The 27138-nt window shown below is 61.4% G+C and overlaps 1 protein-coding gene across 1 annotated transcript; it reads left to right on the top strand.

Annotated features, from left to right (window-relative positions):
- Window positions 1-373: 373 nt before the first annotated feature.
- Window positions 374-26323, top strand: SPEG (striated muscle enriched protein kinase). Its single transcript, XM_057367610.1, has 40 exons — window positions 374-549; window positions 787-1168; window positions 2221-3728; window positions 4714-4857; window positions 5650-5832; window positions 7456-7667; window positions 7926-8014; window positions 8210-8391; window positions 10507-10767; window positions 12007-12165; window positions 12308-12497; window positions 12649-12878; window positions 13042-13161; window positions 13564-13668; window positions 13779-13985; window positions 14112-14235; window positions 14636-14808; window positions 15588-15700; window positions 15884-16052; window positions 16134-16227; window positions 16532-16732; window positions 16881-16941; window positions 17142-17219; window positions 17379-17551; window positions 17657-17683; window positions 17988-18140; window positions 18360-18402; window positions 18497-18565; window positions 18696-20883; window positions 21009-21161; window positions 21235-21351; window positions 21432-21599; window positions 21851-21973; window positions 22128-22292; window positions 22461-23136; window positions 23224-23463; window positions 23536-23759; window positions 24232-24307; window positions 24554-24703; window positions 24987-26323. The coding sequence occupies exons 1-40, from the start codon at window positions 381-383 to the stop codon at window positions 25192-25194; spliced, it is 10107 nt and encodes a 3368-aa protein (XP_057223593.1). The 5' UTR covers window positions 374-380; the 3' UTR covers window positions 25195-26323.
- Window positions 26324-27138: the final 815 nt, after the last annotated feature.

A 27138-nucleotide genomic window follows, 5' to 3' on the forward strand; every position in this document is an offset into this window, starting at 1 on the left:
GCTGCCCCTATGGAAGCGAAGTTTTCCGCTCCTGCAGGAAACAAAGCTACGGTAGGAAGACTCATTCCCAATGCCATCTCTGTCCCCACAGTAGGCCCTGTGCCCAGCCTGTCACCTTGCCCCATCATTTCCACTGTCCCCCCGCCATGCTTTCTTGTCCCCATTCCACCTCTGCCAGCTGCGTTACCACTGCTGGCACTGCCTCCCATCCCTCCCACTGTTCCTGCCTGCTTTGCCTGCCCTCTTCTGCCTGCCCTTGCCCTGCTGGACTTTCCCATTCCCAGTCCTGCCTTTCCCTACTGGCAGCTTGTCCCTGCAGCTCACAGTCCTGTCCYCTGCCCTGGAGCTGCCTGGGCGCTGCTCTCCTGCTCCTGGAGCCAATGGGTCTGCAACAGGCAGTACCAATGTGGTCTCCTGTCTCTGTGTACCCTCACTCCCTACTCTCCCCTCCCACCCCAGACTCGGAGACAGGTGAGGATGAATCCAGCGACCCCCAGGTGACACAGCGCAGTGATCTCCAGGATGAGACAGCTTTCAGCACCCCCACGGGTGAGCAGGGACACCTGGCTGGCACTGAGCCCCAATGCTGGCTTCTGGCCAGGTTTTGTGGGTGTCTATGGAGAGGGAGCTGTTATCCACCCACACAAAGGGGAGAGGGCTTGAGGCAGCAGGGTGCTGCTCAGGACATGCTGGGACACTTCAAGGTGGTTCAACCCTCTCCTGGGCTGAACTAGGCTGAGCTTGTCCCCACAGACACCCAGTGTTGGCTCATCCATCTTCTTTCAGGTGGGTCTGACACCCTCGTGGACGCCTCCATGAACACAACGCCAACCTCGGTGCTGGCCCTGTCACAGGCAGAAGAGCGCTCCAGCTGGTCAGGCAGCCAGCAGACCGTGGTGGAGAAGGAGACGGATGCCAGCCTCACTGCACGGGGACCCTACCTCCGTCCTGCTGCCTGGCCGCAGCCACAGGGAACCCCAAGGCAAGCAAACACGCTGGCCCCACGTGGCGCCGAGGTCCGGCACCTGGGCGTGGAGCCGCTGGTGCGGGCATCACGGGCTAATCTGGTGGGCACGAGCTGGGGGTCAGAGGATAGCCTTTCGGTGGCCAGCGACCCGTACGGCAGCGCCTTCAGCCTGTACCGAGGACGGGCGCTCTCACTCCACGTGTAAGTAGCCAGGGGAAGCACACGGAGGGGACATCGCGCTGGGGCCATCTCCTCCCAATGCCTGCAGCCATCTCCTTCCCTCCGCCTGGGCTTTCTTTGCCTTCACCATCCCGGATGAGGAGTGGGGACTCTGAGCAGTAGGCAGCCTGTTCTCAGTGAGAAGGTGGGAGCAACCCAGGCTGGGGGTGATGATGTAGAGGGGTCCCTTTCTGCTGTGGCCAAGTTGAGGCTGGGGGTATCCCCTGTTCCACTGCTTGAGCTGCAGTATCCCACCTGCAGGTTATGCCGCAGATGTTCTCCTGTTCCACCTCACCATTGTGCTCTGTGCAGCCCACAGTGTCTGCCCCTCGCAGTCCCCACTGTACAGAGGTGGCAGCAGGGTCCAGGGACCTCCCCAGGTCCTGCTGCCTCCCCAGGTCCTGCTGATATGCTCAGAGCCCCTGTCCCTCCCTTCCACCTTTGGTTCCCATACCTGCAGGCCTGCTCCTTTGACCTCCATCTCACTCTTTTTTTTTTTGTTTAAGGCTGCTTGTTCTACCAGAACTTCATCTCCACCTTATGATTTCCGCTCTGCATTTTCTGAGSCCCTCTGGGGGCAGTGGGATAGGAGGATGTGCTCACAGAAGCATGTGCATGGGCAGGGCTTGCAGTCTTGGGGACCTCCTCTGGCCAGGCTGCACTGCCTCAGTACACGAGGACACTCCAGCAAACTGGAGCACCCTCCAGCCRCTGGTCCTGTCTGCATGGTTGTTCTGAGGAGGGGACTCACTGGGTTTCCCAGCATCACCCTTCTGCCCCACCTGAGTACCCCTGGGCAAAGGGTCCCAGCAGATCAGGATTCACACCTAACCCATCCAGATCCAAGGGGTCTTGGGGTGACCAGATGACCTTGCTGGGACCCCTTGATTCTCCCCAGACCCAAGGCTGTCCTGACTATGTTTGGCCCCCTTGCCATGCCCCATTGGGCACTGTGGTGCAGGCTGGGAGCTGGGATGCAGCCAGGCAGGTACAAGGGTGGTCTCTAAGCCCTGCTCCTCTGTCTGCCCTTGCAGCAGCATCCCCCAGGGAGGCTACCGGAGAGATGACCTCCACAGAGGCCCTGTCTCTCCAAAGCCCGGCGCAGAGCCCCCGAGATCCCCTGCTGCCCTGCCGCTGACTGCCAAGCCACCCATCGTCCGCTCACCATCTCCTCGTGCTGGCACGTGCCTGCAGCCGCCCACTGGCACTGCTGCCCGTGGCCCTGGCGTCCCCTCCTTCACACCCGTAACCCCTCGCAAGAAATCCTCAGTGCCGCTAGAGTACCAGGACATCGTTCCTGAGGAGTACGAGGAGAAGATCAAGAAGCCCAAATCCTCTGGGTACTCACAGGGCAGCACACAAGAGTCCCGTCCGCAGACACCCATGAGCGACGCCTCTGGCCGCATCTCCGTGCGGGCATCTCCCAAGCTGGTGCGTGCTGGCTCCAGGATCTTCGAGAGGCTGCAGTACTTTGAGGAGCGGCAGCGGAGCCTGGAGCAGGACAGCGCCTTTCCCCCGCGCTCCAACCTGCCCCTGCGCAAGACGCGCTCCTTCGACCAGCCCGGCTCTGGCTTGCGCCGAGCCAGCACTCCAGGCGGTTCGCGGGAGGACCTGCGGGAGGGTGGCCGCTGGGAGCCGGGCAGCACGGCAGCGTGCCGGCGTTTGGCCTTCCGGCAGAAAGCCGCGTCCTTTGACGAGCGGGGCAAGTTCGCCAACCGTGTCTATGCCATCGAGCACAAATTTGCAGAGGAGCTGACCCGCATCAAGCGGACGGTTTCCAAGCAGCAGCTGCGACGCTCCCAGGAGCTGTGCAAAGCTGGGTTGCCCCCGACACCCCCACCCCCAGCGACCAGCGAGCCCCCTGCACCCCGTGCTTCCCGCACTTCTTCCTCTCAGGGCACCAGCGGACGCAAGGCACTGCCACCCAAGASCTGCCCGCCAGCAGAGAGCACACACGTCATCCAGCACCTGGCGCTTTCCAGCGTGGTGCTGGTGGGACCTGAGGGGGAGCCAGAGCCAGGGGGACAGCGCAGTAGAAGAGCCCCGGCAGGGGGGGGTGGGGCAGCTGGACAGCCCAGCTCAGTGGAGGATGCAGGTACCCGGAAGGGTCTGCAGCAAGAAGGCACTGGGGAAGTGAAGAAGAAGGAGCAGTGGCCGTTAGCACAAGCCACCCCACAGGGAAGGGGGGTCCTCTCACAGGTGGGTCCCACTGAAGGCAGCCCGTACCCAGATGGAGGTCCTGCCCGTGGCCCTGGGGCAGTGAACGAAGCTCTGGCTGCCCGACTGGCTGTGCCCCACGGACTGTACCGGCGGCCAGAGACTCCCACGGAAGTGCGGTTCCTGCCTTGGGCAAAGCCAGGGATGGAGCAGGAGGCTCGTCTGGAACGGAGCTGGGCAGGACAGCATGGTGTGGGCAGGGAGGTGGACAGAAGGCAGATGAAAGTGTCGGAGAAGAAAGAGAGTGGCCGGATGGCTCAAGAAGGCAGGAGTACACGGAGCAAGGGGAAGGGACGCCGAGCCAGGCCCACCTCTCCAGAGCTAGGTAGGGGCATGGCTTTCTGCCCTTCTGCAGGCACAGAGCTGGCCTTGTCAGCCCTTGGGTGGGATGGGGSATCTCCAGCCTGCTCCTGGTAAATGTGGGAAGCCCAGAGCTGGAGCAGAGGGACATGGTTCTGGAGGCTGGGGTAGTTGGCACCAGGCACTGCCATAAGACAGATCAGCCTGGCTGCCAGTTTGCTGGACCTTGAGGTCATGACGCTTACTGTCTTCTTCATGCCTCTTGCCTGGCACAGGAGAGATACCTTGTGCTGACTCGTGGCACACAGCCCTGGTTTGGGACACAGGGCACCCATTGCAACTTCTCCTSTCTGGACCATGTTCGGTGGTGCAGGCAGGGCATGCAGCCCAAGTTTCCCCAGGGGATGCTATGGTGGCTTGGCTGGGGGAGAGGTGTCCTGCCCATCCCAGTATGCCGCAGTTAGACCAGACTATACCTGGGCTGCAAGCTTCTTCTAGACTCTGCTCTAGCCAGAGAAATGCCAACCCCACATTCCTGAGGCTCCTGGCACAGCCCCAGGACCTTTGTGTGCTGGGGCCATGAGAGGAGAGGGAGCTGGGAGGTGGTTGTTGATGTATTGGGGTACAGCAGCCAATATCCCATGAGGGATTGGGGGAAGTTCAGAGCAAGGGGTGYAGCGTGCTATACAACCCTCCTTCTTCCACACCCCACTGCCACCTCATCTCTTACGCCCTATGGGGATGTACAACAGGCTTTATGCTTCCTRCCCTGGGGTCTCTTGTCTTGTCCCTGCTGCCTGCTCTGTGCCATGGTGGACCCTGATGTGGCCTTTTCCTCCACTGCATGGGCCGAGTACCTGCTAATGCCCCAGTAAGGGTGAGGCACATGTGGTGGCAGGGATGAGCAGTGGTTGGGAGAGGCACGCTCTGCCTGCATGCAGCCCAGCAGGGCACAGGACCCACTCATTTCACCCTGCTGACAGCCTCGGGGCCCGTCTCTCCCTGTGCAGAGTCCTCGGACGACTCCTATGTCTCAGCGGGTGAAGACCCCCTGGAAGCCCCCATATTTGAGATCCCCATCCAGGACATGGCAGTGGTCGTGGGGGCAGAGGTGCTGCTCAAGTGCATTGTCACAGCCAACCCCCAGCCAGAAGGTGAGCCACCCTGGGACTGGAGCATGAGCACGGCAGCGGGAGAGGGACTCTCTGCATGTCCACGTCCCACCTCCACTGTGGCAGTGGGACACCCAGCACTGAGCTGTGTATCTCAGGGGAGGTGATGTCCGTTCTGCCCTTCCTCCCCTCAAACATGAGTGAAATGCATGGGCACTGCCTGCCAGGACAAAGTGTCTGCTGTCCCCCAGAGCGGGGCTGGGCTGTTGGGAAAGTGGGAGAAGGGCTAGTGAGCCCTGCGCGGGCAGGGACGKGTGACGCAACCTGATCTAGTGGGTGGTGTCCCTGCCCATGGCGGGGGAGGTGTTGTTGGAACTAGATGATCATCAGGGTGCCTTCCAAACCCGACCATTCTATGATTCTCTGATGCTCTGGGCTGCTGTTGGGACAGCTCAGGTGGTTTCCCGGGGGCAGAAGCTCAGGGCTGATGGCCTGAGCCATCACAAGCTGAGGGCTGATGGCACACTGTAGCCAGGACGTGGGCAGGGGCAGCTGGGAGTCCAGAGCCGGTACCAGTTGCCAAAGCCAGGCAGAAGCCAAGGCGCTTTAATTCCCTCTTCCAACCTCCACTGGAGAGCAGGAAGATGTCAGGATGCAGATAGGGACCAGCCACAGTCTCTCCATCAGAGGGCCGTGGGATCCCGTGGCTGCTCTCCAGAGCAAATGGGTCCTCAGGCCAGGCGGGGGAGCGCCTGGACTACTCAGGACCCTGCGCAGAACCCCGGGGAAGCTCGGACTCTCCTGCCCACGCGTGACCCCCGCCTGTGCCGGCAGTGTCCTGGAGGAAGGACGGGGTCCCGCTGCGGAGCAGCACGACGCGCCCCATCAAGGCGGAGGGCGAGCGCCACACGCTGCTGGTGCGGAGCGCCCGGGTGGCCGACGCCGGGCTGTACACTGTCACCGCGGCCAACGAGGTGGGGGCCACCTGCTGCAGTGCCATCCTCAGCGTGCGGCCCGGTGAGTGCSGCGGCCGGCGGATGGAGGGAGGCAGGGAGGAAAGGAGGGAGGCAGACAGGGAGGGAGCGAGGGCTGGCGCCGCGGCAGGCTGGCTGCCAGCTCTTCCGCTGCTGTCACTGGGAAGAAACCGGCTTCCTTACCCTACAAGGCTCTGTCTGAACCAAAGCAGCTGACGTGCTCCCGGCAGCCGTGGAAGGATCTTACCGTGGGGGGAGCGGGGTCAGACTGTGAGCATCCCCTTTGCCCAGCGAGCAGCCCAGTATCCGGCCTCCCCCACACCTGCCCTGTGTCCCGCTAGACATGSGGGTACTCCAGCCTGCTCTGCAACCCACAAACCGTGTGGGGTACCCCTGCCGCCAGCCTGCAAGCCATGTGGATACTCCTACCTCCAGCATGGGAGCCATAGGGATATCCCGGCCTGCTCCCCAACCCACAAATTGTGGGAGTATCCCGGCGCTCCACTCTGCTGGCCGTGGGGCACACCCCCTGCCCCCCACTATTAGCTGTGGGGATACCCTGCATGCCCACCAAGCTGCATGCCGGGGAGAACCCCATCTGACCCCCTCGCCTCTGGCCATGGGGATACCCAGCCCGCTGCAACCCCAAAGCCCTCCTTCTTTCAAGAGGGTGATTCTGAACGGCAGATAGAGGCTCGGAGCTGTCCCGAGGGCTGGAAGCACCCAAGCCGTCCTTTCTCCGAAGTTAGGCGGGACTGCACACTCGGGGCAGGGCCGGCCGGGCACAGCGGAGGGGGGCTGGTAAGGGCCCCGGCAGACCCCGGCCCGCCGCGGGCCCTCCCCCGCGCTGCTGGCCCAGCCCCGGGGGCCGGCCGGCGCTGAGGCGGGGAGGTCTCAGTGGGCCGGCGGCGCTGCGAGCCGGAGGCGCCCGGCACCGGCAGTGGCACCGGCGGCGGTTCGGCGCGGGTCGGCTCGCGGGGCTGCCGTGGCCCCGGTGAGTGCGGGGTGCTTCGGGGGGTGCGGACAGGGGGAAGCCGCGCTCGGGCTCCCGGCTCTCCGCTGGGGGCTGCCCGCGGGCGTGACGGGGTGGCGGGGACACAGCCCTCGCCCAGTACCGGCAGGCCGCCTGCCTCCCCCGGCCAGGGCAGGGAGCTTAAGAGCGCTTCGGCGCCCGGGCTGAGGGGCCGGCACCCCCATGGTGGCGACTGGGCTCTSTCAGCCCCCCGTGCCGCTCGCCGCTCCCCATCCTGCCTCCCCCCGGCCCCTGTATCCCGCACCCCGCGAGTCCCCCAGTCCGGCCCCCGATGGAGCAGTCCGGCGGGCGGGCGGGCTGCGGGGGGAGCGCAGCTGCCAATGTCACCTTCAGCCGTGCCKGCCCGGACAGGGACAGCCATCCCGGGAATCCGGGCAGCTTAAGGATGGGAGCGCGGGCTGCTGCGTAAGAGCCACTTGAGCCCTGCTGTCGCCTTGCGGAATATCGCGTCCCCTTATCGTCCCGCGGCGTGCTGCTCACCCCCTCCCTCGGCGCGGCCGCGCACCCCTTCGCTGCCGGCTRTTGCGGAGCCGGGATGTGCCGCGGGGTGGATGTGCACCCGTGTAGTGCAGAACAGTGGGAAGGGGTGCCCTGACCGGCTCTGACCCGGCCTGCCCCGCTCTTCTGTGCCAGCACCCGCTGTGGAGCGGCATGGGAACTTGCCCCCCGCCGTCGGCCAGGCCAGCCCCATCACATCGGACGAAGAGTACCTGAGCCCGCTGGAAGAATTCCCCGAGTCCGGCACCCCCCAGCATCGACCGGCCATGAAGCTGCAGCCAAGAACTGAGCATGGGGCTGCCCACRGCTCCCCAGAGACCACTTTCAAGGCTGCACCCACCTTTGAGGTGAGGCAACAACTCCCCCAGGACCTGCCGTGCCCCGTGACTATGGCGCTGTGGTCCTCAGTGCCGGGAGTGCTGGGTCATGTCTTCCTACCCCTTGATCTTGATAAGGGATGTTCCCAGCACTTGGGCAAGTTCCACCCCACTAGATTCTCTGGTACTCCTGTTGTGATATTGGACACACAGCACTGAGTGCAGCGGTGAGGGTGCATGGCCCTGGGTGCAGATGGTGCGTGTTGCTCTCTGACCCTGTTTCCYCAGGTGTCCTTGTCAGACCAGTCGGTGCTGGAGGGGCAGGATGTTAGCATGAGCGTTCGTGTCCGTGGGGATCCCAAGCCCATCATTTACTGGTGAGTCCTGCCACTCTCKGGGGTCACAGCTGGGCAGAAAAGGAGGGGACAGGCACAGTGACCTCTCAATTTGGGGATGGTTAGCATGGAGCTGTCATCCGGAGCAGTGGGTGGAGGAGAGGGGGTTTTTGGGGACAGCCAGGCTGGGTGTAAAAGGCCAGATATGACCATGCTGCTCTGCCGTGTCTGGAGCAGGCTGAGAAACAGGCAGCCGGTGAAGTATGGCCGTCGGCACCATGCGGAGGAGGCAGAGGGAGTGCGGGGGCTCTTCACACTGCACATCCTGGCGGCAGAGCACACTGACACTGGCTACTACACCTGTAAGGCCGTCAACGAGTATGGCACCAAGCAGTGCGAGGCCAAGCTGGAGGTCAGAGGTAAAACTCCCTGAGTGTGTCACCCAAGAACCTGAGGTTCTAGTGGGTGGCTCTAGTGCTCTGCATGAGCTGTGGGGAAGGGACCACTGCACACCACCCCTTGGTGGTGTGACATAAGAAGGGGACAAGCCAGCCCACCCTATGTTGGTGCAGGCGGGGAACAAGAAAATGGAGCTGTGTGCCTGGGGCTGTCCACAGAAGCTGGCCCTGCAGCAGAAAGGCAGGCTGCCTTGCTGTCCCATCCACATGTGCAGCCCTGGGTCCCACCTGTTGCCTGCTCTGTCCCAGAGCCCCACTGACCTGACCCAGATCCCACTGCCTGTCACAGCCCAGCTTTATCCCACCTCTGCCCACATACCCACTTCTGGGGCCAAGTGCTGCCCCTGACTGCCCAGGGAGGGCTTTTGGCCTTGGGGGCTCTGTAGGAAACATGTCTTCATGCCCTGCAGCTTGCTCTCTCCCTGCCCCAGGCTGCCTGCAAGCTGTGTGCCAGGCACAGGGCAACTTGCAGGGGTCCCTCCCTGCTCATTTCCAACAATGTCTCATACGCATGGGACTTGATTGTSTGGTCCCCTTTCCTTGCTATTGCTCCCCAGCCCTGCTGTGGTCCTCCTAGGACCCCAAAGTACATGTGCAATTTTGAGGGRGTGGGGTGGGGGAGTTGGGACTGATAGCCAGGCTCTGCCTGGTATACCCAAGGCCAGGGAAGGAGCCTGTGGGGATAAATGATGCTGCCTCCCTCCTCTTGCCCTTTGCTGTATGTGCCCTGCTCCCCCCAGCCCTCCCTGCTGATGACTGCCTGAGCCCCCCCTGGGCTGTGCCGATCCCACCCCGGCCTTGGCTGCACTGCTTGTATTCTGCCGGGATTATGCTCCCAGCCTACAGCAAAACGCGGCGGCACGGGGGTGGGAGCGGAAGCTGTCACCGTGTCCCACAACTGACAGGAGCTGGGCTGCAGCAGTGATGGCCCAACCCCAGCCCCTCTTGCGGGGCTCAGCAGATGGCTCCATGCCTTATTGCTCACTTGCCCCCTCGTGCCGGCGCTGGCATGTGTGTCCGTGCTGGTCCCGTCGCTGCTGCACTAACCCTTCTGCTTGCTGACTGCGGTTTTTGTCTGTACGCAGGGGGAGTACGATAAGGGGGTGCATCTCTCAGAGCCACGGCTGCGGGGCTCTTAGTTGGACACCTCTTAGGCAGTGGACCTCACCTTGTGTTATTACCTCCTTCTCCATCCGCCGCCTCGTCCTGGACACACCGCGGGGACGCGCGGGCCCTCGACTGCGGGCAGGGGCTCGCCAGATGGCCGGGGCAGGCGTAACTGAGGCGGGGCGGGGGAAGCGGCAGGGGAGCAGCAGGCGCCCCCTCAGCCGGGCCAGGGTGCCCATATKATGCTGTCTTGTCTCTTGCTCCATCCGTTTGTCCCTGTCTGCGTGTTCTGCTCCCTCTCTCTTGCTGCCCAGGGAAAAGGAGCGGGGAGCTGAGCCCACAGTTGCCGCCATGCTGGCCAGGGCTGTAGGGAAGGGACTGCAGTGTGGTGGCAGCTCTGTGACAGTCTGGAGCATGGGAGCATGGGAGACAGGAGACTCCAGGGACCCCAAAGGCAAACACCCTGCCTGAGCTGCAGGGGGGAGGAAGAGCATTGACCCCTTGGGTTCATGGTGGCCACTCAGGTGTCAGCTTGGCCACCCTTGTAGTCCCAGGGCTCGGGTCCCTTGTAGCCCCAGGGCTTGGGTGCATCCGGAGCAACCCCTGGTTCTGGGTCTCTTCTCCCCAGGGAGGGGGCTTGATGGGGGGGGGGCGGGCTGCGAGGCCGTGACCCTTTTATTTTGTAGCTCTAATAAAATCTGTTTGGTAAAGCGCTGTGTGGTGTGTTCCTGGCACGGACACCTCCCCTMACCCCCAGCCCCCTCCCTGGCTCAGCTCTGCTTTCCACATCTCACCTCCCTTCCCACCGTTCCCTGCTGCACTCCCTGCCCGCTGCACCAGGTCCCCTCCCTGCATGAACCACTGCCCTGCACGTACTCCCTCTCCATCCCTGCTATCTCTCATGGTTGCTTTTCAGTTGCTGAGATGCATCTCTCTCTCTCTTTCTCTCTCTCCCCACTCCCCGGGCAGCTCGCCCCGAGTGCCAGTCCCTGGCCATCGTGGTTCCCCTGCAGGACTTGGTGGTCGGGGCGGGGGAGCTGGCGGTCTTTGAGTGCATGGTGGCCGGCCCGCCAGACATGGACGTGGACTGGCTGTCCCGGGGCCGGCTGCTCCAGCCTGCCCTGCTCAAATGCAAGATGCATTTTGATGGGCGCAAGTGCAAGCTGCTGCTCACCTCTGTGCACGAAGACGACAGCGGAATCTACACCTGCAAGCTCAGCACTGCCAAAGGTAAGCAGTGGGCATTCAGCTCCCCCAGGGGGGTTTCTCACTCAGCTCTTGGCTCTAGTGGGGTGGATAGACCTCCCTGCCCTGGACTCMGGGCTCTTATCCCCAGGGATGTAGCTGTGAGTGCTGGAGGTGGGGGATAGGGGAATAGGGAGTGGTTCCTGCCCCATGCACTGGGAAGATTTCTCAGGGAAACCTGTTGTGCATCAGTTCTTGGGTTCCAGCACCCGAGACCTGCAGCCCTGTTCCACCCCACTCCACTCAGCTCCTCTGCCAGCATGCATGCAGCTCCATGAAACATGAGAAGATGGATTTGCACTATGGGTGCACCAGGTGGATGCAGGCCTGGAGTCCAGCTGTCAGTCACCTGGCTCGAGATCCTGTGGGCACACAGCTCCARTACTGACATGTCTCTACTGGCTTGGGAGGTGGTGGGAAATGGGCAGGGCRTCAGGGCTCCTTTGCCACCAAACCATTGCTGGTGGCAGCTCAGCAAGAATAGCATGGACCTCTGTCTCATGGCTCTGCCATACCTGTGCCTACCGCCCGCAGCTCTGTCCCACACAAAGTCCATTCTCCAGCCCACCTAGACAGCAGGGTTGGGGGCATTTGCAGGGAGGAGCAGCATTCCCTGCGTCCTGCAGCTGGTGCCTGTGCACCGCTCCATGAAGGAGGGTGTATTCCTGTGGGGCTTTGAGGGTAGCAGCAGTTTGGGGCTCAAGGAGGTGAGGGTGTGCTTGAGAATGGTATTGCCCATCCTTGCCCAGGTTGGGTGACAACACCATCATTGCAAAGTGGTCCCTGCTGGAAACCGCCTCACCTGGAGCATCCAGCCTGCACCTGGATGCTGCATGTTGTGGCACTACCTGCTTAAGCATCACTGCCCYATTCCTGAGGGCATAGGCCAGCTGTGTTCCCCACCCCCTGGGGAAACACAGGTTATCCCCCCACCCCACCTCGCTGCTGGCAGCTGTATTGCTGTGCAGAGAAGAAAGAGGTGACTGCTGCCATCAGGGTCCCAGCCCTGGGCATGGGCACCTTGCACACATTTGTACCTCCCTGCTCTGTGCAGGTTCCCTGTGCAGGAACCCYGCACACCTGGGCTCAGCCCCCATCGTGTACGGGTAATGCTGACCCACAGCCACACTGGCTGCTGGGCTGCAGCCAGGGGGGTCACAGGCTGCCTCCTGCCCTGCATAGGCATGTGCTGTGGGGGCTCACCAGTGCCTGCTCTCCTCACAGATGAGCTGACCTGCAGCGCCCGGCTGACGGTGCAGCCCTCTGTGCAGCCACTCTTCACCCGCAAGTTGGAGGATGTGGACGTGGTGGAAGGGCGGACAGCGCGTTTTGTCTGCATGATCAGTGGGACTCCCCCTCCGACGGTTACCTGGACTCACTTTGGTAACCCCCAAGCCCAGAGAGCTTGCCAAGGGAGCTTGCTGGGAGAATTCTCTTCATCTCCTTGGGGACTGCGCCCAAAGGCTGCACCTGGCTGGGACTGGAGGGGGTGCTGCTGCTGATGCTGGTGTGTGTCTCTGTGCAGGCCTGCCGGTGCAGGAGGGGGAGAATGTGCGGATTCAGCAGGATGGAGGGCTGCACTCACTGGTCATCGTGCATGTGGGCAGTGAAGATGAGGGGCAGTACAAGGCAACCGCCAGGAACACCCATGGTCATGTGGAGTGCACTGCCGAGCTCTATGTGGAGGAGCCACGGCCATCTGCTGCCTCCCAGATGTAAGAGTTGGATGATCTCTGGAATCTGCTTCCCCCTGCTTGCTTCCCTCTGGGACTTGGAATACAACAGGCTTGTGCAAAGCCTGGGCCTGGGGCTAAGCTGGGGGCATCGCACCATGCTCCCATCGTGAGTGTGTGCTGGCTCTTACAGCTCTAAGTTGGAGAAGATGCCATCCATTCCAGAGGAGCCAGAGCAGGTGGAGACAGAGACAGAGTGCTTCACCATGCCAGATTTCCTGAAGCCACTGCACAACCTGGATGTCGTGGAGTCGAAAGAGGCTGTGCTGGAGTGCCAGGTGGCAGGGATGCCCTACCCTTCCATCACCTGGTACCACAATGGCTCACGCATTGACAGCACTGACGACCGCAAGATGATGCAATGTAGGACTCCTCACTTCCCTCCCAACCCCCTGGGGCCCACTATGTGGGGTGGGAGAAGGGGGAACACCCTGGGAGGAGGCATCACCCCCCAGACCTTTACACCCCACGAGGCAGGAAGGAGAGCTCTGTAGGGTCTTACCTGTGTCCCCCTGTTRTCCACCAGATAAAGACATCCATCGCCTGGTGTTCACGGCCGTCAGCCAYGCACATGCTGGTGTCTACAAAAGTGTCATTGCCAACAAAGTGGGGAAGGCCACGTGCTATGCACACCTTTATGTCACTGGTAAGCAGCGCGGATGGCACTTGGGATGTGTGGCCACTTGCAGCCACCCTGCCAGCCTGTGCCCCAGGATTATTTCAAGGTGCCAGAGGAATAGGATCACAGGGTAGTTCAGGCTGGAGGGGACTTCAGGTGGTCTCTAGTTCAACCTAAAAGAGGGCTGGCAGTGCAGTTCTCATCTTGTGGGGTCAGGACTCATCCCTGGACCACCAGGTCCTGCATGGAGCTTGCTGGCAGTGCCAATCCCACAGGGGCTGACAGGCTGAGCCCCCCCCCCCCAGGAATCAGAAAGAATTGCTGGCCTCATTCATCCCTTCAGCCAATATCTCCCACAGCACGAGGCAGATGCCCTGACAAGCTGGGGCAGTGCCAGATGGTTATATCCCTACCCACCTCCCCACACAGATGTGGTGCCAACCCCTCCAGACGGGCCCCCCACTGTGGCCTCGGTGACGGGCAGAGCCATCACGCTGACCTGGAACAAGCCCAAGTGGCTGGACACTGCCATAGGTGAGTGGGCAGGGTATGGGCAGGAAGATGGCAGGGGGTGGGCAATGCCATGATGGGGCACATGGTGTTGCCCCATGCTAGGGATCTGCACTGACCCTCTCCCATTGCAGACCCCAACTCAGTGACCTATGTGGTGCAAATGCAAGTGCTGGGCACGATGCAGTGGGTRGTGCTGGTGACTGGCGTGCGGGACACCACCTACACAGTGCACAGGCTGACCAAGGGTGCTCAGTACCTCTTCCGTGTCATCACTGCCACTCCCAAGACCAACAGCAAGCCTTCCCCACCTGTGGGGCCTGTGCAGCTCCTGGACCGGGGTGAGAAGGGCAGTGGGAAGGGAATAGGAAGCTGGGGTAGAGGTCTCTGTCCTTTGTTGGGTGGTAAGCTGCCCAGCGCTGGGCGGCACGGGGTGGGTTAGGGGTTGGTGACAATGCATTTGGCAGGTCCCTACCTGGAGGAGGCCCCGGTCATCCTGGACAAGCCAGAAGTGGTGTATGTGGTAGAAGGCCAGCCAGCCTCTATCACCATCACCATCAACCATGTGGAGGCCACTGTCGCCTGGAAGAGGTAGGACATGGCACTGTGCCCCATGCCTGTTCCATACCAAGCATCACCTTTATGCATCCTATGGATACATAAAGAAAGACTTCTACATCAACTCTCCATGCACCCCACTGCATGTGTGTGGGGCTCCTTCTCTGGGGCTGGTCCAAGGGTGCACACAAGGGTGATGTCCAGGCCTCTGAAGAGTTGGTGGGGGCGGGCTCTGGGGTGCTGTCTGTGGAATATTAAGGCACAAGAGCCACTGAGGAGGCAGAGCAAGCAACGGGGTGTGAACACTTTGCAGGGGCTGCGGTGTGGGAACTGGGGCTGTCTGTGGGTAAAGAGGTGGTCATGTGCCTCTGGGGTGGGATCTATCAATGGGGAAGTGGGTCTGCCTGTGATGTGACAGCTGGTGTGCCCACAGGGGTGGGCAGGTGCTGGGGGAACTGGAAGGCACATGTGAGATGATGATGCCAGACGATGACCAGCACTGCCTGCGGCTGCTGTGTGTGGGCCGGGGGGCTGCGGGGCTGCTGGCCTGTGAGGTGAGCAACCGCCACGGCACTGCCCACTGCACCCTCCGCCTCCGCCTCGCAGGTAGGTGCCCTCGCAATTGGGGGGACTGTGTCCCTCTGCTGGGGGTTGGCATCACCCTATGGTGCTCCAAGCCCATATGCTGGATGGGGGGTGGAGGCATGGGGACACTGCCCTGCAGGGTGGTATTGCTCCTTGGTGCCTATGGGGGCATTGCCCCGTAGTATAACACTGCTCCTCAGTGCTTCATATGTTATGGGGATGCTGCTCTATAGGCCCATGTGGAAGAAAAAACATGAACTATGTGTTGACACTGCTGCTCGGTGTCCCATACCCTTGTCTGAACTGGGCAGAGATGTCCTACATGTCCCACGACCATGCGCAATAGGGAGGCAGTGCTCCATGGTGTCCCTTAGCCATGTGCCATGGGTGGCACTGCTGCAGGGTCTCCCATCCCTGAGAATAATTGGAAGGCATTTCTCCATTTCTCCCAGTGCCATGTAGCCAAGAACCATAAGGACACCTCAACAATGCCCCACAGTACCCCACACCCATATGTAACGTGAGATGCATTACCACAGTGCCCTATGCCTGTGTGCTGAGTGGCATTGCCCCCAGAGTGCCCCACTCCAATGGGGAACTGCCGAATGCTGCTGCAGGTGCATGCCATTGGTAGTCTGTCCTGCAAAGGTGTCCCACTTCCATGTGCATTGGGGTGGCACTGCCCCAAGTCATCTCATGTCCCTACCCCTACTTGCACAGTGCCTCACAGCTGTACACCCTGTGCCAGTGGCAGGRGGGTGACACTGCCCCATGGTGTCCCATGCCCCGTCTCTTGGCAGAGGCACCGCGATTTGAGTCCATCATGGAGGACATYGATGCCCAGGAAGGGGAGACACCGCGATTCGCTGTGGTGGTGGAGGGGAAACCGCTGCCGGACATCATGTGGTACAAGGTGGGCTGGGAGCCCTCAACCCCTTCCTGAACCACATCCACACCAGACCCGCACACTTCACTGCCTTACCTGGGTCGCTGCACTGGTGATCGAGGATGTGTCCCATGCCCTGTGCATGGGGAAAGGGTGGTGGGAGTTGGTCAAGGATGTGACAGGATGCCCCTGACATCCCTGCCCCCCCAGGATGGGGTGCTGCTGGAGGAGAGCAGCCACCTGAGCTTTGTGTATGAAGACAATGAGTGCTCACTGGTGGTGCTGGGTGCTGCCGAGCCTGACAGCGGCGTCTACACCTGCACGGCCAAGAACCTGGCTGGGGAGGTCTCCTGCAAAGCAGAGCTGGTGGTGCGGGCAGGTATGGCTAACTGACTCCCCAGCCTCTGAGGGCAGAGCCTGGGTCTGGATTGCCCCCTGACAGCACCTTTCCTTCTCCCAGCTCAGCCCACTGCTGATGCCGCCATGGAGGAGGATGCACTGCACAAGGCACGACGCCTGACAGACTACTACGATGTACATGAAGAGATTGGGAGGTAGGTGGCCACTGGCATGATAGGGCATCCTGGGCACTGCAACAACAGGGGTGCTAGAGACAGGCTGCACCATGGGACTCYAGCATGGGTGACTGAGCTCCATGATATGCCAGATCCTGGTGTGCTGGGGCCCTTCTCAGCKGTCAATGGATACCCATATGCCAGCTTAGGATGGGGACCTAGAGTGGTCACAAAAAAGCCAGGCTTGGGGTCTCTCAGTGAATGGTCACAGACTGCTCAAAGAAGGGGGTTCTCCTGCTCACCCACCTTTTTATCCTCCCTTATTCTTGCTGCTGCATTGCAGGGGGGCTTTCTCCTATCTGCGGAGGGTGACAGAGAAGAGCACMCGGCTGGACTTTGCTGCCAAGTTCATCCCTGGGAGGACTAAGGCCAAGCAGTCAGCACGGCGGGAGCTGCACATTCTCTCTCAGCTGGACCACGAGCGCATCGTCTTCTTCCATGATGCCTTTGAGAAGAAGAATGCTGTCATCATGGTCATGGAGCTGTATCCTCCAGGCACTGCTCCAGGAGTGTGCAACACAGGAGAGGAGGGGAGATTTTTGTGGGGAATGGGTGGGCAAAGTGGGTGCAGAGGAGCTGGGTGCAGGGCACAATGGACCATGAAATTTATATGCTCCTTGACTGGGGCCCAGCTGCTCTGAAGAAGAGCTGTTGGATAGGATGGTGAGGAAGCCCTCAGTGTGTGAATCAGAGGTGAGTGAATGCTGTGGGAGCAAAGTGATGTGGAAGGGAGGGATCTTGGGGACAGTGGGGTCTGTCCCAGCCTAGAGATGCACAGTGCTCATTGTATCAGGTTACTGAGGGGGCCACAACCCACATCCTCCTCTGCACAGGGCTAGTGTGGGGCTGACCCATGTGCAGGGTGCCCGCTCTCCTCAATCCATCTCTCGCAGGTCCGGTCATACATGCGGCAGGTCCTGGAAGGGATCTGCTACCTGCACCAGCACAGCGTCCTGCACTTGGACATCAAAGTGAGTGCAGGTCTTTACAGACTCCTCCTGCCTGGTGCCTGCAATGAAGGGCTCCTGGTGTACTGGGTGGGGAGCGGTCCTGCTGATAGGGAATATTCGTTCCCTGGGGAAAGCCCCTGCCTCCTGCCAAGCTCCCCTCTGCTCTGCACTGTCCTGTAGCCAGAAAACCTCCTGATGGCAGATTTGAGCAGCGAGCAGATCCGGATCTGCGACTTTGGCAATGCGCAGGAGCTGATGTCTGAGGAGCCACAGTATTGCAAGTATGGCACACCCGAGTTTGTGGGCCCTGAGATTGTCAACCAGACCCCTGTCTCCAGCGTCACTGACATCTGGTAAGGGTGGCCCTTGGGTGGTCAGTGGGCTCCCTGCTATGCCAGGAGAGACTGGGCACCCTGGAGGGCTTGTGATGTGCAGTAACTGTGCTCTCCTCTCTGCAGGCCTGTGGGGGTTATTGCATACCTCTGGTAAGTGCCCTGGTGGGTCTCCACAGGAGGGTCACCCTTCCCAACCCCTCACTAGTTCCAGAGCTGAGGCTGTGACCATGCACATGACTCTGTAAAGACTCAGCCTCCTTCCCAGCTGCTTCTACCTCTGCCCTCCCTATGGCACCAGAGCTGAGATCTGAGGTCCTCAGTCTCCTGTACTTGCTCTTTCCCATGTCCCCATGAACTCAGAGATGGGGTCTGGGGTCCTGTCCTCAGTTCTCTGTGCTTTCCATGCTGTTTTCCATGGCCCCATGGCCCAATGACAGTGTCTCCTCCTTGGCAGCCTGACAGGGATCTCCCCCTTTGTGGGGGAGAATGACAAGACAACTCTGATGAACATCCGCAACTACAACGTGGCCTTTGAGGAGAGGATGTTCCAGGGGCTCACCCGGGAAGCCAAGGGCTTTGTCATCAAAGTGCTGGTCAACGACAAGCTGTGAGTGCTGCAAGCTCACATTCCCCATCCCCTGCACCTTCATCATGAGCTTTGTGCTCAAGGGAGGCTGGGGGTCCCTATGCATTGGGATGCCTGAGGGAAAGCTGGCTGCATGGCTCTGCCAGGGTGCACCATGGGCAGCCAGACTTTCCTGCCCCTCCTCCCCTGCCCAAAGCCCCTGAGCCTAGGTGGTTCTCACCCAATTATGTTGGTTCACAGGAGACCCAATGCAGAACAGACCCTGGAGCATCCCTGGTTCAAGGTGAGCCTGGGCAGGGTCCCAGCACCAAGAGGCCACGGGGTTCCCTGAGCCTGCTGCAGGCTCCGTGGGACACCGTTGTCCCCTCACCCCACAGACACTGGCCAAGGGGAAGGTCATCAGCACCGACCACCTCAAGCTCTTCCTCTCCCGTCGGAAATGGCAGGTGAAGGCAGGGGCTGGGGAGGGAGGGGGTGCGTGGGATTGTGTCTTGGGCAGGATGGGGGGATGTACAATGGCAGGATGATGCCATTCCATGCAGTTGGGCCTGATCCAGCCCCCTCTGCTGGCTGCAGCGCTCACAGATCAGCTACAAGTGCAACATGGTGCTGCGGCCGATCCCAGAGCTGCTGGAGGACACATCCAACCACCTTTCCATCGCTGTGCCCCGGCACCTCAAGGAATCACCAGCACTGTCATCCTCCTCAGACTCAGACGACCTGGATGAGCTGCCCTTCATCCCCATGCCGCACCAGGTGGAGTTCTCTGGCTCCCGCATGTCGCTCAATGAGATCCCCACAGATGATGAGACCATCGGGAYATCTGAGGGGCTGCAGCCGGAGGGRGATGTCTCCGCCATGGAGTGGCAGAGCCAGGGCACAGGGAAGACCGGGGTGGCCCTGGGGAAGCGGACGAGGGGTGCTGGGCCACGGCGACCATGTRCAGAGGTGGAGGCGCCTGGCTCCTCCGATGAAGAAGCCCCTGAAGCCCAGAAGCGGCCGGAGTATCCTCGCAAAGCCATGAGGAAGGGTTCCAGCCTGGAGTCCCCAGGGAGTGCCCGTCGGGGAGAGCTGAAGAGGGGCAGCTCTGCTGACAGTGCCCTGCTCCTCCAACAGCTCCCAGGGACTGAGGAGGGGGCTGAAGCAGTTCGGGMCCCCCGCAAAGTCCTGGCCAAGGCAGCTTCCATGGAGCTGCCAAGGCGGAAGGTGGTCTGGGGGGAGGACGATCACGCCCAGCGCCTGGAGCTGATGCGCCAGCGGCTTCTGCGGGGTAGCTCTGGGGACAGCAAGGTCAGTGGCCTGCGGGGTCCCCTCCTGGAGACCCTGGGGGTCAGTCCCGACAAGAAAGTTTCACGGTCAGCCCGGTTGGAAGCACCAGCAGTGCCGAGGCTAGTGCGGGCAGCTTCCAGTGAAGCCACCTCACCGCGCCTCCTTCCCACTGAGGGCCGGCTGCAGAAGAGCAGCTCCTTCAGCCACGGGGATGCTGAGCCTGTCGTCCGGCACCGACGCTCCGGGGCACCCCTGGAGATCCCAGTGGCCTGCCTGGAGGCCCAGCGGCTCAAGGAGTCCCCCTCTCTCTCTGCGCTCTCTGATGCTCGGCCCACAGGGCCACCAGACACCCCAAGTACACCAACACCCCCTCCAGCAGAGGTCACTATCCCCCAGGCACCCCCTGCAAAGGCTGCCTCAGGGAGGAGGCGCATCCCTGAGGAACACAGCCCACCTGGGGCCAGCAAGGCTGCCACCACCACAGCAAAGAAGCCCATGGACAGCGGACAGGAGGAGAAGACACCCACTAAGGCTGCTGGAGTTAGTGGGGAGGGGGCTGCCAAAACAGGASCTTCCACACCACTACAGCCCCCAGCCCCTGGCCCCCAAACCCACATAAAGTCTTCCTATGCCAAGATGATGCAAGTCATGGGAGCCATGCAAGGCGGGGAGCCAGCCACCGAGGAGCCCCCACCAGCCACCAACGAGCCCCCACCAAACATCAAGCAGACCCCACCAGCCAGCCCTGCAAAGCCCCCTACACCAACACCGGCATCAAGGAGGGAGGTGAAGCCCACTGGCTCCTCCAGCTCCCTGGCCATCCAGGACATCGATTCAGAGGAGGTTTTTGAGGCCAAGTTCAAGAAGGGCCGCGAATCGTCCCTCACCCGGGGGCTGAAGCTCCTCACCCGCTCCCGCTCCGAGGACCGGCACCTGGCCGGCCCTCCAGTCTCTGACGAGGGCATCTACCGTCCTACACCAGCTGGCGTGCCCCTAGAGCTGCGCAGGGACCGGCCCACCGGGCTGACAACCAAGTCCAAGTCAGTGCAGGACCTGCACGAGGTGGAGAAGGATGGGGGCTTCTTCCGGAGGATGTCCATACTTCTCAGGCGGACACCGCCTGCTGAGAGGAAAAAGAGCATAGGAGAGGACGGAGGCAGTGAGACCCCATCTGGTGGGCGCCGTTTCTCCTGGAGCATGGCTATGGCCAGCTCCAGGGAGCGGAGGGACTCAGAGAGCCTCAAGTCAGAGCAGGGAGGTGGTGGGGAGAATGAATCACCGGCGATGGCCGTGCGGAGGAAGATCAGTGCCACCATGGAGCGAGTCTCGGCGCGGCTACGCAGTGTGTCAGATGAGCGGCCGGAGGGCGAGGGGCTCCGGGAACTCCGTCGCACCAGCTCTGAGGGTGAGAGCTTGCGACCAGGGCCCGGTCCCGCACCCTCYTCTGAGTCCCTGCGCTCCGAGGTTAGCACAGGTTCCTCTGCCTCTGCCAAAGGTGAGCAATGAGGGGGGGATCCTGCAGGGGACTCTGGCTGGTAACCCATGGCCCAGTTGCTGTGGGCATGGTGGGCTTGGGCACCATGGCTTGGTCCCACTCTCAGCTGCCCTGGGTGCCCACAGGTGGGAGTGACAGCCAGAAGAGGTCCCGGTGGGAGCGCTGGGGGCTCTCCCGGGGCAAGAAGGAGAAGACAGCCTCACAGCCCAGCATTCCCTCCAGCCTTCTGAGGGAGGAGGTAGTCGCCGCCGGCCAGCCACACACACCCAGTGAATCGGGTAAGTGCAGACCCAGGACAGAATGTTGGGTGCATATCCCTACCCCAGCCTAACACCTCACTCTGCTTTCCAGATTTCCCCCCTATTTTCCACATCAAGCTGAAGGACCAGGTGCTGCTGGAGGGCGAGGCACTGACCCTCTGCTGCCTGCCTGCTGGCAGCCCAACCCCACGGATCCTCTGGATGAAAGGTGGGGGGCTGCCTGCATAGCCTCAGTGCGTRGGCTCTGGCAGGACACTGCATCATCCCTCTCTTCTGCTCCCTCTGCAGACAAGAGGTCCCTGCAGCCAGACAGTGGGCTGAACGTTGTCTCCTGCAAGGACGGACGTCAGATGCTCACCATTGCCAAGGTCTCCAGGAAGGATGCAGGGCTGTACGAGTGTGCAGCTGCSAACATCCTGGGCACGGCCATCAGCTCCTGCACGCTGGCTGTGGCACGTAAGGAGGCTGGGGGGAACCTCAGGAGACAGAGCACAAGTTGGGCATATGGATGGGGACCAGCTGGGACAGGTCACTTGAGTTCTGCTCTCCACATCTGCAAGAGACTGGGACTTTTGCAAGAGGCCAGGCTGGTTTTGAATGAGCATATCCAGCATCTCTGAGCCCACGTATTGTTATGCCCTCTCACTGAAGCAGCTCTGCCCTGTCTTTGGCTGGGGACCCGGCCCACTCTTTCTGTGTCCTTGCAGGGCTCCCTGGGCGGCCAGGCACCCCAGAGATCCCCCAGAAGTATAAGAACACGGTGCTGGTACTGTGGAAGCCTGCTGAGAGCAAAGCCCCATGCACCTACACATTGGAACGCAGGCTGGATGGTATGTGGTGCTGCCTCCCAAATCCTGGGAGCCACAGCCAAAAATGCCCAGTGTCCTGGCTGTCCCTTGTGACTTGGTGGGTTCAAGGATGGGGGACAGTGGGCTGCCCCTGTCCCTGGTCTGCCCTCTCCTTACCTCACTTCTGCTCTGGCAGGGGAGCATGAGTGGAAGATCATCAGTACTGGCATCGCTGACTGCTACTTCAATGTGACAGAGCTGCCTCCYGGGAGCACTGCAAAGTTTCGTGTGGCCTGTGTCAACAAGGCTGGGCAGGGACCCTACAGCAACCCCTCGGTAAAGGTGCATCTTGATGCAGCAGGTGAGCAAGCCCTATCCCATGGATATGAGGCAGCCACGGGGCTACCTGTGGCCTCTGGAGTGCTTTGGGAGGGCATCTTCCTCCCAGGGCTTTGGGAAATGAGGTGCCACTTACACTCCACTCCTAGCTTATCCCCACCTGGCTCACACCTCCCTTTGCTCCCTGCAGATGCCCGAGCAGCCCCAGCCAAGGATGTTGCTGTTCCCATCCGTGAGAAAGTGGCTTCCAGCCGGTCAACCCAGACACCCGTGGCACAGCCAGAGCCAGTGGGGTCTGCAGGGGCCCCTCCCACCACACCACCACGGAAGCACAAGGGAGTGGTACAGAAGGCAGCTGTAGCAGAACAGGAGGGTGCCCCACCAGGGGTCCTTCCATCCCCTGGACCCCAAGAGGAGGGCATGCTACCAGATCCTGAGCTTCCACCCAACATCACTGTCTACACACCCCCTGAGCTGATGTTTACCCCACCTCGGACTSTTGCCTCTCCTCACACAGAAACCCCCACTCAGGGCTCCCCTGCACCCGCCACGGACACTTCCACCCCACCCCAGGCTCCATCTCCTTCCAAGTCCCCCACCGTTTCCCCAGTGTCAACCACGCCCAGCTCAGCCCCCACTCCATCTCCCACCCCAAACACCACACCTGCACGGAAGATGCCTCCCTACATGGTCACCTCCTTTATCTCTATGCCTCCCACATCATCCCCTTCACCGGAGCCCACCACCACGCCCCCATCCTCCAAGGAGCCCTCAGCTGCCAGTGGCATCCCAGGGGTGAAAGACAGCACAACACTGCGGCAGGGTGTCCCCCAGAAGCCATACACCTTCTTGGACGAAAAAGCAAGGTGAGTAGCAGTGGGACAAGATGGTCTGCCAGGGGTGTTCTTGCAGTACCCCACACCAGGGATGCTGAATCCTCCCCCATGCTGCAGAGGCCGTTTTGGGGTGATCCGGCTGTGCAAGGAGAATGCCACAGGGAAGCACTTCATGGCCAAGATTGTGCCCTATGAGGCAGAGCGGAAGCAGAGTGTGCTGCAGGAGTATGAGATCCTCAAGGCGCTGCACCATGAGCGCATCATGGCCCTACATGAGGCATACATCACCCCYCGCTACCTGGTGCTCATCTGCGAGAACTGTGCTGGCAAGGAGATCCTCTACAGCATCGTGGACAGGTACAGATGGGCATGGGGCCACTGGGGACAGTTGCTGGTATGGGGCTGCCTGCTGATGCCACTTGCCCACAGGTTTCGCTACTCAGAGGATGATGTGGTGAGCTATGTACTGCAGCTCCTGCAGGGCCTTGAGTACCTGCATGGCCGCCGCATTGTGCACCTCGACATCAAGCCAGACAACATCATCATCTCAGGCACAAACGCCCTCAAGATCATTGATTTTGGMAGTGCCCAGACCTACAACCCCCTTGTGCTGCGGCAGCTGGGGCGGCGTGCAGGCACCCTGGAGTACATGTGTGAGTGGGGCACCAGGGGTGCAGTGGCATGGGGAAGGGGACAGGGACAGGGACAGGAACAGAACTGGGGCATGCTTATTCCCAAAGGTGTGTATGTATGCCTGTGCTCTGGGAGGCTTGGGAACAGGGGGGAACTGTGTCCCTGGGGATGCTGTGAGGCCTCTGGAGTGCTGAGGGTGTCTGCTGAGAATTTTGATAGGATTGCTGGGGTCAGTGGGAGAGTTTAATGCTGTAAGCAGTTGGGGTATCCTTGGAGTGCTGGGCTCTGTCAGGGTGTTGCAGTGTCAGGGAGGAGTGCTGGAGGGTGTTAAAGTGGAGTGCTGTGGCTACTTGGCTGCTATGGGTGTTGGGGATACTGTGGGTGCTGGGGTTGCTGGGGCTACTGCAGGTTCTGGAAGTGCTGGGAGTGGTGCAATGCTGGGATTGTGATGCAATGTCTGTGGATATGATAGACCTATTCCCTTGCCCACAGCGCCAGAAGTGGTGAAGGGGGACCCGGTGGGCTCTGCAGCAGATGTCTGGGGCGTTGGCATCCTCACCTACATCATGTAAGAGAAGAGGTCAAGGGGATGAGCACCTTGAGGTGTAGTCAGCCTCACTCAGAGCTTGGTGCTATGGAAGACACCAAGCTGGTTGTGGGCTGAGGGATGCTGTAGCCTGGCAGACCCTTCCCAAGTGGACATGGGAGTGGAGACACGCTGGGAAACTGTGGCTGTTCAAACAAGGGATGGGGGTGAAGGGGGACAGCAAGTGCCCTCCTACCTTCACCCCCTTCACCACYTTCATCACCACAGGCTCAGCGGGCGGTCACCATTCTTCGAACTGGACCCCATCGAGACGGAGAATCGCATCCTGGCAGGGCGATTTGATGCCTTCAAGCTGTACCCCAACGTCTCGCAGACTGCTGCCCTCTTCATCCGCAAGGTCCTCACTGTCCACCCCTGGTGAGTGCCAGTCCAGCCAGGGAGGACACATGACCCCAGTGACCCCTGTGCTGTGACTGAGCCAGCTCCCTGCCACATGGGACCCCTCCAGATATTATCAGTGGGCACCATCCCTGCTTCTCGAGAGGTCTGGGATCTCATGAGGGTCCTGGAGTCCATCCCTGCTCTTGGAGAGGACTGGGATCCCCTGAGTCTTGCAGGGCAGGGGTGGTGGTTGGGTTTGGGGAGTGAAGCAGCAGTGGGCACTCCCGCAGTCCCTGATGCAGAGCTGGCTCTGTCCCAGGAGCCGCCCTACGGTGAAGGACTGCTTTGCCAATGCCTGGCTCCAGGACGCCTACCTGATGAAGCTGCGCCGCCAGACCCTGACTTTCACCACCAACCGCCTCAAGGAATTCCTGGTGGATCACCAGCGGCGGCGCGGCGAGGCTGTCACAAAGCACAAGGTCTTACTCCGCTCCTACCAGGGCGGCCAGCCACCAGGGCCACAGTAACTGCTGCCTTGGCCACGGCCACGAGGGGCCGGGGAGCCAGAGGAACATTCCATGGGCCGCGGTACAGGGCGGCTGAGAAGGAGCCAGGACGCACCAGGATGAGTCCATGGACCTCATRTGCTGCTGCCAGGGATGATGGTGGCCAGCATAATTTCGGCAGTGCTGATGGAGAGGAGATGCTGCCCCAGCCAGACCAGCAGTGGGGCAGCAGTGGGGTCCGGCAGCAGGGGTGTGGTGGGAAGCCTTGCTGCAAGGAACAGAGAATGTGGCAGAGGGTTGGAGGAAGAATGGGATGCAGACAAGGGGGCAATGGAAGCCCCAGGTGAGAGGGGGAGAGCTGCCAGTTTGCCGGTCAGCCCTGGCCAGGTGGGTCCCATCAGCTGTGTGCCTTACACTGCAGCCTGCAGCTGCCCTGGCCACGGTGTGGCGGTCCCTGTGCTCCCCCTGGTTTGCACACCAGCACCAGAAGACTGAGGTCACTCCAGTGGTTCCTGCAGAGAGGAGCCTGCTCACAATCCCCTGCCAGCCAGCGCAGCCCCAGTCCTTACAGCTGGGAGCAGGGGCTGCCAGCCCCCCACCTTCTGCTCCTCCCAGCCCTGGTCCTGGCGAGTGGGTTTGTGGCCCCAGGACCGATGCCGGTGCCTTTCCTGGGGCTGTCGGCTGCGCCCCATGCCAGAGTGGGGGCCTGGCAGCCACTCTCTCTTTGCAGGGGGGCACCCAGGTGCCACGCACACCTCCTGCGTCTGCTCAGGCCCCTGCTGCTCATGTTCTGCCCACCTAGCTCCAGACCTTGCCCTGTGCCCCACCACCACCCTGCCCGCCTGTCCCCAGACCCCTCACACTTCCTACCTGACCCCAAGGTGCCTTGCCCAGCCCCGTGCCCTCTCCTCAGCCCTTCCTGGATGGTGGCACAAGGCGGGGTGCCCTGAGCAGGGGGATAGGAGCAGCGGTTGGGCACTCACCTTCCATATGCTGCTGTAGTAATAGGGCTTTATTTATTGACTTTGGGGAGAAGGCATCTGCTCATTCCCATCCCCATCCCTGTCCCCTCCTCTCTGCCAGGCTCCGGAGTTGCCAATGTCCCCCTGGTTTGGAGCAAGCAACATGCCAGAGCAGCAATAAAGACCCYGAGCAGCCCGTCCAGTGTCAGTGTCTTGCTGGGAGGAGACTGTGTGTGATATGCAGCCCCTGGTATCTTGGGAGGGTCCTTGCCCCAAAACCTAGCGGTCAGGAGGATGAAAACCTAGGGACCAGAGTCCAGAAAGATTTCTATGTGGGGCTGGGCTAGGAAGGGTTTTGGAAACCTGGTGAAAGAGGCAGAGAAGCTGCGAAGCACTGGGGTGAGCACAGCAGGGCTGATTCACATGGCCCTCACGTCATGGAGTGAAAATATGTCGTGCCAGAGGGCCCGATGGTGACCGGACAGCGGGGAAGGGTTCTTGCTGCAGACGTGGCAGGTGCCGGTGAGGGACCTGATGCCTGGCTATAAATATCCGCTACCCATGAGGCCGGGCCGTGCCGGCGGGGACTGCTCCGGTTACAGCACGCTGGCCCTCAGAGCTGCCCTGGCTGCACCCACCAGCCCCTGGGTGCACCCACCAGCCGCGGTGGGCCCGTACATCATCCTGTATGGGCACACGCGTACAGCCTGGCGCCTGCGGGCACTCACACGCTCCCCGACACACACACAGGCTCACAAATCTGTGCCTGTCGCACGCCCGAGTMCAAAGGCGTGTCAGAGCCCATGGTGTCCTCGCACGGCGCACAGAACCTATGGGGCACACATAGCCACAACTCACGCTGCCGTGGCCCGACCCACACGGCCACAGCCGCTCCGCGCACACCCACATGGACCATCGCAGCCCTGCACTGACCACCTCACACCCACACGGCCAACTGCCCCCTCACGCCCACAGCCGCCCCCTCACGCCCACAGCCGCCCCC

The sequence above is a fragment of the Malurus melanocephalus genome, unplaced genomic scaffold (genome assembly GCF_030028575.1).
Source record: "Malurus melanocephalus ecotype Western Australia unplaced genomic scaffold, MMel_1.1 scaffold_81, whole genome shotgun sequence".
Lineage (NCBI taxonomy): Eukaryota > Metazoa > Chordata > Aves > Passeriformes > Maluridae > Malurus > Malurus melanocephalus.